Here is a 13,081-nt window from a genome sequence, read left to right as displayed (position 1 = left end):
CATGGCAGCACACTTTACAATAGCTAAGATCTGGAAACAGCCCAGGTGCCCATGAGTAGATGAACAGATAGAAAAGTTGTGGTACATTTACAACATGGAATACTACGCAGCAGTAAAAAGAAGGATCTCTTCCCCTGTGAGACAGCATGGAGAGACCTAGAGAGTACTATGTTAAGTGAAATAAGCCAGTCAGAGAAAGACAAGTATCACATGATCTCACTCATATGTGGAATCTAATGAGCAAAATAAAACTGATGAACAAAATAGATCCAGAGACACAGAAGCATAGAACAGACTGCGGAATCTTAGAGGGAAGGCAGAGGTGGGAAGAGATCAACCAAAGAGCTTGCATGCATAGATGCATAACCCATGGACACAGACAGTGGGGTGGGGAAGGCCTGGGGTGGGGGGTGAGCGGGTTAGAAGGGGACAGAGGGGGGAGAAGGGACATATGTAATACTTTCAACAATAAAGATGTAATTTTTAAAAATGGCCACCTTCTCACCACATCCTCACAGTGTCCTCTGTGCATGCACAGTCCTGGCGTCTCTAATCTGGCATTTTTAATCTAAAGGCCCATAAGTATCAGATATGAAGAAGCAGATCAGCAACACTGGGAGATCCTACATGCCTGTGAAATGTAGCAGGTTACCGACTGTTCCCCAAGGGTCACAGATCCATTTAGCCTATAAAGTTAGGAACTGGGTGTGAGCACTTGGAGAATTTACTGCCATTCCTGTGAAGGGTGAAAAAGCTTTCTGGGGACCCTGACTGATGAAGGTTGGGGGTAGCGGCCTCTGAGAGCAGCTGGAAAGACTGAGGTTGATTTTACCTGCATCTATAAATCCCTTCAAAGTATGGACGAGATCCAGAAGAGCCCTTGATAGCCCATTATGCAAATGCGTGGGATTGATGTTTAAGGGAAGTCTTGGCATTTATGCCTGGAAGCATATGGCAGGAAGCACTGCTAATGGACCTCCCGTCTCCATCAGCAGAGAGCCTCTGATGGTCCTGAGAACCAGAAATTCCTCTTTAGGGAGACATCTTTGGGCTTCAGACGTTGGAGCTGACGATGGCCAGGTCTCTGGAATGAATGCCTGCTCCAGCGAGATGGGAGTTGTGCAGACTGTCTGCCTCTCCAGTGCATCTGTCCAGCTGCTGTGCCAACCACTTTCCCGGCTTTTCGGCTTGCTTGCAAACTCATTTAAATATGTGTATGTATATATGCATACATGTGCAGGCACATGTATGCATATATACATACAGGCATGTTTTATATTCATATAAACATGCAGGCACGTACGTTGATTCATATGTGCATACACACTTTTTTTACTATAAGTATCTTCAAAATCTGAGTTATGGCTTTGTATATTATTTTAGCTTTTTTTTTTTTTTTTAAATGCCTTTATGGTACAAAACTTTGCATGTAATATTCCTTTAACACCCGACAAAAATATCAAACTTGTGAGCTGAGCCAAAGTACGTTTTCTGAGAATTTGGTCAATGTATATCTAGGAAACAGACTTTTAGGAAATTCTCCACCTGGCTACAATTCAAGCAAGAATGCAATGCTCTGCAGTCCCTGCATTTTTGTCAGATGATTTTTTAAAATACGTTTACCACCTTTTCCCACATATTTTCTACAACCACAAGTGAAAACAGACATAAAATAGCTTTTAGGCGTGATGTGATGGCTGAGTAGAAGGTAGCTGGAAATCAGAAATGGGAACATTTTGATAAATGATCTCTCTTTTCAATATTGCTTTCTATGTCTCAGTTGGGTTTTATGATTTTAAGAAGCATTTTAGAGTTTTGGAGGTTAGTTTTAGAAGCATAGATGAATAACCATAAGACTTTTAATAAAAACCATTAAATTTTTATCATTTTAAATATGAATTAAAAACAATTTATATTTTTAATTGAATTCTGTCTTATACAGTGATTAGTTCACAAAATGTCTATTCTTTTTAATAAATGGTGATGGAAATTTGTAAGTATTACATGATGGTCATAAGTTTTAGTCACGTAACCTATTGCCTTTATAAAGTGAATCTTTTAATCATGTCACATATGACGGCTTTCCAAAGTGGTTGTGCCACTTTCGATTCCCACCAGCAGTGTGCTCTTGGTACGCAGCAGGGATATTGTCTACGTGTTGAGATTTCATGCTGGTGTAGGTCTGTCACTGTGCCTACTACTTGAGCTCTTTCCGTCTGGAGATGTGCTCCTCAATCTGGGCGATTTTCTTGAATTACATCTTTGGTTTCCTCTCCAGTTTTCTCTGTAATGCCTTTCTGGAACACGCAAGTATGACCACATGCTGATAGAATGGATGTGCCTTGCTCAGCAGGAATCGCCATATAATCTAAAAATGCATAAAGGTTTCCGTTTTGGGCGTATCTTCACGGATGCAGCACGGCACAGGATGGAGTGCTATCCCGGGAAGACCGCCTGCTGACGACCTGACCCAGGAAACCGAGCACCAGCCCTGGCCTGTCCTCCCAAATGCTACCTGGGCCTCCAGCTCCTGACCTGCAGCGGAGTAGCTGACTCGGAAGATCCCTGCGCTGGGATACGGCCCGAGTGTGCGACTTGAAATACAAGGTGGGAAAAGCAGGCATCTGCTTGCCTTTCCCAGAGGAAAGTCAGAGTTTAAAGAGAGCAAAACTGATGTAGAAACGAGAGCTTAAATATTTATAGATTAGACCCAGCAGAGATTTTGACCAGTTTCCAACTACCGAATCCCCCGCTCCTGATTTAAAGGTATAAACATTGCAGAAATTTTGCCAAACAGGAAAATATAATGAAAATTAAACTCACCTGTTATCCCATCATCTAGAGATAAAAATGCACGAATACCTCCTCGGAGATGCTGTGGATGGGATCCAGACCACTGCAATAAAGTGAGTATTGCAATAAAGTGAGTCCTGCAATAAAGCGAGTCATAATCTTTTTGCTGGTAGAGGGTCTTGCCTTCTATTTGTAAAAAGTACAACTTCTGTGAGGCACCATAAAGCATAATAAAATGTATGCCTTATTAGCAACAATTGGCATAGTTTCCTACTGTATTTAGTAACATTTGGCATTTTCTCTTCTCCATGATGGAAAATTTTCTCTATATTTGTATCCTGCTTTTTTTTTTTTTCTCCCAATGAAAGCTTCATGATATGTATGTTCCTACATCACCAAATATTCTTTACACAGTTCTTACAACTGTTCGATATTCCATCATAGGGATACTAGAGGCCTGGTGCACAAAATTTGCGTGGGGAAGGGGAAGTCGCCTTAGTCCAGCCTGCACCCTCTCCAATCTGGACCCCTTAGGGGATGTCCAACTGCTGGGGATTGGGACTAAACTGGCAGTTGGACATCCCTCTCACAATCCTGAACCTCTGGCTCCTAATTGCTTACCTGCCTGCCTGCCTGGTCACCCCTAACTGCCCTTCTCTGCCGGCCTGATCACCCTTCACTGCCTCTGTGTGCCGACCTGATTGCCCCTCTGCTCCCCCCCACTGGCCTGGTCACCTCTTACTGCACGTCGTCCCGCCCCCCCCCAGCCTGGTTACCCTGACTGCTCCCACTGCTGGCCTGGTTGCCCCACACAGCCTGCTTGTTCAGTCGCTTGTTCAGCCTGCTTGTTCTCACTAACCCCCCTGCCAGTCTGATCATAGGCAGCCATCTTGTGAGGGTGTGAGGGTTAATTTGCATATTACCTCTTTATTATATAGGATACTACTGTAACTTCGTCATTCCATTAATGGGCATTAATAACTACCATAAATACACTGATAAAAGAAGAGTTGTGATGTTCAACTTTGCACATGAGTCTTTGCATCTTTTCTCTCCTTGGCATAACCATTTGTGGAATTATCCACTGGTCCAATGGGTATATAAACATTCTGAAGGCTCTTACATTTGTTACCAAGAGCGCATCTTGACACTCCAGCCTCTCTTGCCTTCCAGAGAAGTCCTAACAGTTTACTTGCCTCTCTTCATTCTGCTTGGCGATCGCATCACTACTACTAACCCTGCCAACTTTCGATAGTTTCTTTTTTAAAAATGTCTCTTTTTACTGTGTATAGGCGAAAGTTTGTTATTTGTTGAGACAACATTGTAGGGGGTGTAATTGAGATTGGAGTACATTTTTGTGTGCCTACATGTGCTGGGCACTGTGCCACATGCTCTGTTTATTGCTTGTGAATGCCACACCCTTGAATGTGGGTGGCAGCCTTCTCTTGTCCAATCCCAGGGGGCTGTGTTAAGGGACACATAGCTGGTCTGCTATGTGGCCAGGATGGGTACCTGGATCGCTCGACTCAAATACAATTTCCTTACCTATTTTACTATATCTCACCTGCCTCAAATGGCCTAGCATATTCTTTGTTAAGAGATTCTAAAATATATGTTCAGAGACTCTGTGGTAGTATTTGCAGCTTACCAGTATTTTAAAATTCCTGAGTAGGATAAAAAAATATGAAACTCTAAGGTCAATCAATAATCACTTGGACATTCTGCTTTACTATAACATCCTGGCCTCTTGCTCCCTGCTTGGTCTGAACGAAGGCTGCTCAACCAGAGGGGGAACAGCAGGGGCAGGAAGGGGCCAACGTGCTGTCCTCTTTTGCCCAGAGGACTCCCAGGGTTGGCGAAGGGCTGAGACGATCCACAGAACGTGGACGATGCTGCGCGGATGGCAGGCGCCGCAGCCGCGTGCAAACCGCAGGTGGCGCTGATGGCTGCAGCTGGACCGGGTGGCTCGGCGCCTGTCCTCCATCCCGCCACCTGCGGAGCCGGCTCTGAGGTCCTCACCCACAAAACAAGACACGAGCGATTTCAGGACGGACTTTTCTGTCCTGAAGCAAAGTTTAAACTGTGTGTTTTAAACCTTTACCAGAGTGCGTACTGATACACTCACAGGACAGCAAGGGAAATCTGAAGCTGTTCTGTTTTCACTGTATTTCCGACAGTCCTGGCCACCTTCTGAGCTGGGGAGCACTCACAAGCCTGCCCGAGGCCGCACCAGAGCTGTGTGTGTGTGTGTGAGTGTTTCAGGAAGGCAGGGTGTGTGTGTGTGTGTGTGTGAGTGTTTCAGGAAGGCAGGGTGTGTGTGTGTGTGTGTGTGTTTCAGGAAGGCAGGGTGTGTGTGTGTGTGTGCGTGTGCATGTGTGTGAGTGTTTCAGGAAGGCAGGGTGTGTGTGTGGTGTGTGGTGTGTGTGTGGTGTGTGAGTGTTTCAGGAAGGCAGGGTGTGTGAGTGTGTGTGTGTGTGTCTGTGTGTTTCAGGAAGGCAGGGTGTGTGTGGTGTGTGGTGTGTGTGTGTGGTGTGTGAGTGTTTCAGGAAGGCAGGGTGTGTGTGTGAGTATGAGAGTGTGTGTGAGTGTGTGTGAGTGTTTCAGGAAGGCAGGGTGTGTGTGTGGTGTGGTGTGTGTGTGTGTGGTGTGTGGTGTGTGGTGTGTGAGTGTTTCAGGAAGGCAGGGTGTGTGTGTGGTGTGTGGTGTGTGGTGTGTGTGGTGTGTGGTGTGTGTTTCAGGAAGGCAGGGTGTGTGTGTGTGTGTGTGTGTGTGTTTCAGGAAGGCAGGGTGTGTGTGTGTGTGTGTGTGTGTGAGAGTGTGTGTGAGTGTGTGTGAGTATGAGAGAGTGTGTGTGTGTGTGTGAGTGTTTCAGGAAGGCAGGGGGTGGACCAGGCAACCTCCATACCATGGGTCGGGGCCTAACTTCCTGCCTCATTTCCTGGGTCAGGGTCGCCTGCCATCTTCCAGGGCCAGTGTTTCCCAAACCTCTCTCCCGATGAGAAGCACCTGGTGGAGTGGTTAAACTCCAGATTCCCGAATCCCAACTAAGAAGTGCCAAGCTCGAGTTTCTGGGAACATACAGGTAAAACTGTATACTCACCTAGTGCTCTGAGCTTGGTAAGTGCACAGTTTCACCTCTGTGTCCCCACCAGGTGATCCCCATCCCGGGGGAAGTCTGGGAGACCCCGTCCAGGGAGATGCCGCCGCGCCCGGCCCAGGGCCGGCCGGGTCTGAGTCTCACGCTCACCCAGGGAGACCGCTGCCTGCGGCGGAGGCATCGCTGCCGCCTCCACTGAGCGGAGGGGAGCTCCGCGCCCGCCCCGTCCGCCGACCGCGGGCCGCGCCCCCGACCGGAGCTCCTGGCTCCCGGCGGCCCCGCCCCGCTCCCGCCGACACTCACTCTGTCCCCGGCCTCCGGCGAGGCGCGGGCCGCGCCGCCCGCAGCGGGAAAGCGCCGGGGGGATAGGGGGGCGGAACCCCGCAGGGACCCCACCCTGGCGGCGAGGCCCCGGCGACCCCGGAGCCCGGCGGAGCCGCAGGAGCGCGAGGCTGTGCGGCCCGCCCGGCCCGTCAGCCCCGAAAGCCGCCAGCCGGGGCGCGCGCGCGCGCGGGAAGCTCGCTGAGACGTGGGCGTGGCGCGCGGCCGGGGGCGGGGCTAGCTGGGACGTGGGCGTGGCGCGCGGCCGGGGGCGGGGCTAGCTGGGACGTGGGCGGGGCCGAGGCCCGGGCCGGGCCGGGGCTGGGGTTCGGGGCCGGGCCGGGGCTCGGCTGGGCTCAGACTCTGACCCCGGCCCGCGCTGCCCCTCGTCCCGGGAAGTGAGGGCATGGATTCTGGCACGTCCCCATCATTTATCGTTTTTCTCCCCAGAAGGAAACGGAGGGTTCCAGCCCCAAGTTTGACAAAATGCTCATTCTGCCGGCATTTACGGAGCGTGCACAGTACGGAAGTAACAACAGCGGCTATGAGTTTTCTGTGCCATCTTCTACCAGGCGTGGTGCTAGGTGCTAGGAATACAAATAACCACAGTTATCACCAGTCTGCTTTGCAGATGCAGAAACGGGAGCTTGGGGAGATGGGTTGTAGCCAGATCACACAACTAGTGACAACCCACCGAACCCAGGTTTCCTCCTCAGCAGTTCTTGAGCCCGCCCTGCCTCAGACCCTTCACCTCCCAGCTCAAGACTGCCCCAGCCTCCCAACCGCTCTGGCCTCCAGGGGGCTGTTCTGTCCTCCTCCCATCTGTTCTCCTCCTTATGGGAAGATGTACCCCTGGTGACGATGGGTGGTGGGCTTAGGGAGGGTTCGCTTTGTCATGGTTTGACATTTTGCATATATGATCAACTTTTCGGGGTGCACTGAATGTTTAATAAAAATGTTTTAAAGGAAAACTTTGAGCTTTTGAGCCGGATTCTAACCTTTTTCCTAATCACCGTGGAGTTGCAGCCCCAAACCCCTGGAACTCTCAGGACCGGAAAAGCCTCTCCCAGGAGCAGAGAGGGAACGTGCTTAGAAAGACCAGAGGACACTGGCTGTGAGGGGGCGTCTAGCGGGAGAAAGGAGACGCAACCCCAGGGCCAGAGATGGGGTGAACCGGGACTGAGAGGGTGGGCGGAAAAACGAGCAGAACGGGAAGCTCAGAATAGAAGATATAAAAGAAAGTGCCAACTAGAGAAAATATTGCGAAAGGGGGGGGGGAGTGAAGGGGGGGAGCAGTGACTGGGGATCGGTTTAGAAAAATAGCAATTAGCCCAGCTAAAAATAAAGTCCAATTTAGAGACAAAGCCAGATCACAAGGAGGAAAATAAGACTCGCCAGAAAGGCAATTCTTTGCAAAGCAAACGCTCAAGAAAACGGGGCTAATGACATGGCTTCTCGGGGTGTTTTGCAGAAGAAACGAGATAATAGATCGGAGTGGGGCGCGCTGCGCGGAGCGGATGGCTGGGCGGCGGGAGGGGAAACAGCAGAGCCGGAGCGCGGAAGGCGTGCCACGTGGCCCCGAAGTTAGAGAAGTGTGTCCCGGGCCAGCCTCCGGGCGCAGGAGAGGCATCACCCTGCGATGGAGCCCATGGGGTTCCCACAGAACTGCCCCAGACCCGCCCCCGGAGCCTGAAAGCCCAGGGCAGGTGTCGCCCAGGGCGCCCGCCCGCGGAGGCTCCGCTCATCCCTCTTGGGGGAACCGCGGCTCGGACCCTGGCCATGCCCCACCGCCATCTGCGGGCGTGCCCAGCGCCCCCAAAGCCTCCGGTGGGCACGCGGGGGAGCGCTAGGACCCCGGACCCCGGCGGGGGTGGGGGGTGGGCGGGGAAGCGGAGGCCACGGGCTCCACCCAGGTTTTGGAGAACCGCGGGGCCTCGGCGTCCCGGGCTGGAAACCTGGGGCTGGGAACCCGCGGGGGGGTCCTGCAGCGCCCCTCCCCGGAGAACACAGCCACCCCGACGCGGAAAATAAAGAGGCGGGCACATGGGTGACAAGTTGGGCGTCGCCAGACGGGATGCCGATTGCCAGGTGCGCGCCGCGCCGAGTCCGGGGGCCGCAGGAAGAGGGCGCCCGGGACGGACTGGAGTTGGGAGCCGGCCGGGCGGGGCCGGGGCGGCATCGCCCGAGTCCGGGGGCCGGGAACGCGGGAACCTCTGGGGCGCGGTTCCCAAATCCCGGGGGGGGGGGGGGGGGGGCGGGGGCGCGGGATCTGCTGGGCGAGCGTCTCCATCCCGGGCGCGGGCCCACCCTGGCCGCCTGGCACCCCTGGGCGGGACTGCGAGGCCCCGCGGGGCGGGCGGGCAGGGCACCCCGAGCGCGCCACGCGGCGCCTGGTGGGGAGGGCGGCGGGGCGGCGCGGAGCCGGCTCCTCCTCTCCTCGGCCTCCTCCTCCTCGGCCTCCTCCCTCCTCCCTCCTCCCTCCTCCTCCTCCTCCTCCTCCTCCTCCTCCTCCTCCTCCTCCTCGCCTTCCTCCCGCTCAGCCGCCGCGCGGCCGGCCGCTCCCCCTTCCCCGCCGGGCGCCCGCGGAGATGTTCAACCGCGCGGTGAGCCGGCTGAGCAGGAAGCGGCCCCAGTCAGGTAAGCGGGGGCCGGGGCGCCCCGGGGCCGCGGGCTGGGGGTCGGGGCGCCCCGGGGCCGCGAGGAGCCGCCGAGCACCCTCCTCTCCCGCCCGGGCTGGGGCGCGGCTGGGCGCTCCCCGCGGCTCCGCCGCTCCAGCTGCTCCAGCGGCGGCTCCGGGGCGGCGGCAGCGCGGAGCCCGCCCGGGAGGAAGTTTGGCGGAAGGAGGAACCAGAGCGTCTTCTTTTCAGTGATCGGGGGGAGAGGAGATGCGGAACGCCCCAAACTTTGCATGTCGAGTGGGCTCCGGACGCCGCTGGGTCCCCGCTCCGGACTCGCCTGTCTGCGCCGCGGGCGCCGGGGCCGGGGTGCCCGCTGGGCGCCCGGGAGGCGGCGGGACCTGGCCTCGGGCTTCCGACGGGGCAGCCGGGCGCCTTCAGCCCTGAACCTACAGCCAAAACGTGAGGACACCGTGACTATGAGGGTGGGCGGAGAGGACCCCGCTGTCGTTTCTGTCAGGGAAACGATGACATTAGGCACAAAGGGTTTCGTCTTGGCTGTCACTCTGGTCCAGCCTGAGCTACAATTTGGGGCAACCTGATAGGACAATAAACCCCAACCAACCAACCAACCAACCAGCCAACTAACCAACCAACCAACCAACCAATCAACCAAACTCCCACCGTGAAGAGGAAACCTGTCCTTGATTCCACCTTTTTTGTTCATAGCAATAGCTGCGCCCCTTTGGGTGCTCCATGTGGGTCCAGACCTGTGTCCACCCTGCTCTGTGAACTGCCCGTCACCTCTAGGACCACCCGGTGAGATACCTCTGGTCCCGGCCACTCCACAGCCCAGGGAGCCGAGGCAGGAGCTGTGAGGTAACTGGTGATGAAGAATCCAGGTGTCCCTGGCTCAGGCGTTCAGAGGCGTTCCTGCTGCCTCCCACTTCCAGAATAACTTGAGTCTGTACATGGTCCCCACCCTCTTTCCACCTCAGATCACTCTATGGGGGACGTTGTGGTTAGGGGGTGGCCTGGATCCGGACTGGCTGGGTCCTGAATGCTATCTCCACCACGTAGGAGCCAGGGAACCTGTCTGTCTATGCAGATAAGGATCTACAAGGTGGAATAATCATAGCTACCTTTTAAAAAACAAACAAACATTTCTTTTTTAAAAATTGATTTCAGAGAGGGGGAGAGAGAGAAACATCAATGATGAGAGCGAATCGGCTGCCTCCTGCTTGCCTCTAACTGGGGATCGAGCCTGTAACCCTGGCATGAATCCAACCATGGAATCCAACCAGGAATCCAACCATGACCTTTTGGTTCATAGGTTGTCGCTCAACCACTGAGCAACACCAGCCGGGAATTTCTTCTTTTTGAGCATTTAATTGGAGCTGATTTCCCCTTCGTCTGGTTATGCAGATCATTGCATTTAATATTCAGGACAACCCTAATGAAGTAGAACACCACAGGGTTATTGTTAGTGGTCATGGAAATATGGTCGTATGGACTGTGGGTCAAAGCAGTTCCGTGTGTGTGTTCCGTTTAGCCGTTCCCTCCTGCCGGACGTTCACAGACGTGTGGAGCAGCTGCTGGAGGCTGCACTCCGGAGTTAAACTCCTGGCTCCCACCCTGATGACCATTCAGTGACCCCTGAGCCAGCTGCTAAATTGTTGGGAAATTGGGGAGCTGGTTGCCAATCCATGCCTAGCTTGAAATGGGCTGCTATTGGATATTTACATCATGGAAATGGGCAAATGCTAGCAATCAAGTCTCTTCCCCTCCACCCCCTGGTTTGCCGATACGCCTTTGCATCGATTTCCCCATCTGTAAAGTGGGCTTCATAGAGATGTGGGGTTAAATGCACGAACGCATATGAAGCCCCAATGCCTGGCGTGTAATAAGTACTCGCGTGTGGTTGGCTTCTCCGCCCCCTCCCCCCCCCCACCTCTTACAACAGAGCTGCTGCGAACATCCCTGCTCAGGTTGCTTTGGATCATTTTGGGTTTGAAGTCTTCCAAACAGAATGACGGAGTTATGGCCCAGATACGGTTTTAGGGTACTGTTGCATGTGGGCGGGTTGCACCCCAGAAAGACTGGGGGCAGTTTCAGGGACACCAGTGGAATGTGCCTCTTTCAGGACAAGGCGTTTGGAGCCGGATAGAATGTGGGTAGGTCGCTGGTAGGGAGGTCAGTAGCTAAAAGATCGTGACTTGGAATTGGCTGCCTGGCGTCCAAGGGCTGGGTTTCCTTACGATGTTTAGGTTTAAAGTCTGTCCCCCTGATGGGAAAGGACAAATCAGGTCCTGCCAGTCGGGTCTCACCCAGCAAAAGAAGGAGCCAGTCAGAAAGGGGGCATGTGGGCCCCGAGGCAAAGGTACTATGAAGCTAGCCACGTGATCCACGGGACCCTGTATTGATTTTGCGTGTGTGGTTCTTTAAAAAAATTTTTTAAAATATATATTTTTATTGATTTCAAAGAGGAAGGGAGAGGGAGCAAGAGATAGAGACATCCATGATGAGAGAATCATTGGTCAGCTGCCTCCTGCATGCCCCACATGCCTCTATCCACTGACCCAAACCAGCGAGGGCTGAATTAATTTTCTTAAAGTGGCCCCACAAAAACAGGGCCCACCCCTGCAGGACCCCTGATTTGGACCTGGCTGCAGCCCCGTCTCCCAGCGCCTTTTACTCTGGACCTTTCCTCCTTCTCTTACTGCAGACGCTGTCTTTAAGCGGAGGGTTTGGCGTTCCCGGCCCCCAATTCCAAGGTTTCAGGTGGGATTCCCTTGTTCTCCTCCCTGAGGTTTCTCAGAATGTGCTCCACAGCCACACGGGGGTGGAGGGGGAGGGAGCTCTCCCCAGACCCTTCTGGGGACCGAGGCTGGAGGGAGAGTGGCCCCATGCCCACAGGACCCCCCCCCGCCCGTGCTTCTCATGTCCCTGAAAGTGTGAAGACCGCCCCCCCGAAGGATTCTGCCCCCCCACCCTGCCCCCCGCAGCCACCTGCACTGTTGATGGCAACTGTGATGCTGCTTAGTTGAAAAGCAAAGCCAAGGCCAAAGCCACAGCCCTGTGACCTGACCGAGTCTGGGGGACAGGCGGATCCCCCAGGGGGCGGGCGGGATCCCCATCTGCCAGCCAAGCCTCCCAGCAGCCCTCCCTCGGTCGTGTTATGCATTATCCCATTAAACTTTCGGGTCCAAGTTCAGATTTATTGCTGGGCTTAAGTTTTTATTTAAAGATGACAGTTGACATAGCAATTTTAATGCCTTTGTTTTAACAACCCAGCAGCAGAGCAGTCTTGGCGCCTGGGACACTCTCCCTGCAGAACGGCCTGGCCCTGCTCTTGGAGTTCAGGGAGGCCCCGGCCCTGGGCTTGGGTTCAGGGAGGCCCCGGCCCTGGGCTTGGGTTCAGGGAGGCCCTGGCCCTGGGCTTGGGGTTCAGGGAGGCCCTGGGCTTGGGTTCAGGGAGCGTGGGGCAGGGGCAGCGAGAGGCTGGCGGGGCCAGGGTGTTGTTTGGTTGGGGCGTGGTCAGCACACAGCCAGCGGAGTCGGGGTGTCAGCTCTGTAGGGGAGCTCCTGGTGCTGTATTTACTTCCACTGACTTTGACGTTGAATGGCCAGCCCAGTCCTTTCCTCTCCGCCGGGAGGCATTCTGGAAGCCTAGCCAGGTGCCCGTTTCCTGGGTGAACGAGCCACTTCCCTCCCGCGGCTGAGTAATCCCCAGCCCCTGCCCCCGCCCCCCGGGCTCTGGGAAGTCGCTGTTCAAATTAAACTAAATTTACTCTCCCGGCTGCTCCTGCTTCCCCCAGATAGCGCTCCCGACAGCCGCCCCAGCGGGGGCTGCGGGCGCGGGCCGGGCGGGGGACAGCAGCCGCTCCGCGCCTCGATAAGCACTGTCAGGAGGCCTCCCCGGGACTGAAACAGTGCCCTGCAGACTTCCGGGGCACCGTGCCCTTCCAAGCGCGTCCCCATCTCTCCGGGCCCTGCTGTGGGTCAGCTCTTCTCTCTCCTCTGCGGGGTGCTCAGGGACCCCTCATGGGGCCTGCCCCTTTCCATCCCCTCCCAGCTTTGCCCCTGGGTGGCTACATTCCCCCACCTCTGTGCCTTGGCTCCGGAGGGTGTCCTCTATCTGGCAAACCTGCTCTTCCAGCCTCCTGCCACCCCTCTCTCTCCCCGGAACACAGCCCGTCGTGGCACCTTTCCCTGGGCAGCTGCAGAGGCCCGCCCCCCGGTCAGGGACTTGTCT

The 13,081-nt window shown here is 54.8% G+C and overlaps 1 protein-coding gene and 1 long non-coding RNA gene across 2 annotated transcripts in view; one reads left to right on the top strand and one right to left on the bottom strand.

Annotated features, from left to right (window-relative positions):
* Positions 1-1,322: 1,322 nt before the first annotated feature.
* LOC311632791 lies at positions 1,323-6,395 on the bottom strand. The gene is made up of 3 exons (XR_014796826.1): positions 6,194-6,395; positions 2,824-2,896; positions 1,323-2,368 (listed from the first exon to the last, which is right to left on the bottom strand). It is a non-coding gene; the product is annotated as an uncharacterized lncRNA (long non-coding RNA).
* A 2,135-nt stretch (positions 6,396-8,530) lies between these two features.
* RGS10 (regulator of G protein signaling 10) overlaps positions 8,531-13,081 on the top strand; it is a 30,831-nt gene continuing 26,280 nt past the window's right edge. The window contains exon 1 of the mRNA XM_084904627.1: positions 8,531-8,848. Within this exon, the coding sequence (XP_084760753.1) occupies positions 8,800-8,848 (49 nt within the window). The 5' untranslated portion in view covers positions 8,531-8,799. The remainder of the gene's footprint in view (positions 8,849-13,081) is intronic.

Source organism: Pipistrellus hanaki (genome assembly GCF_964339955.1).
Source record: "Pipistrellus hanaki genome assembly, chromosome: 14".
NCBI classification, from domain to species: domain Eukaryota; kingdom Metazoa; phylum Chordata; class Mammalia; order Chiroptera; family Vespertilionidae; genus Pipistrellus; species Pipistrellus hanaki.
Note: the sequence above shows the minus strand (reverse complement) of the source record. Positions and strands in the feature narration are given on the sequence as shown.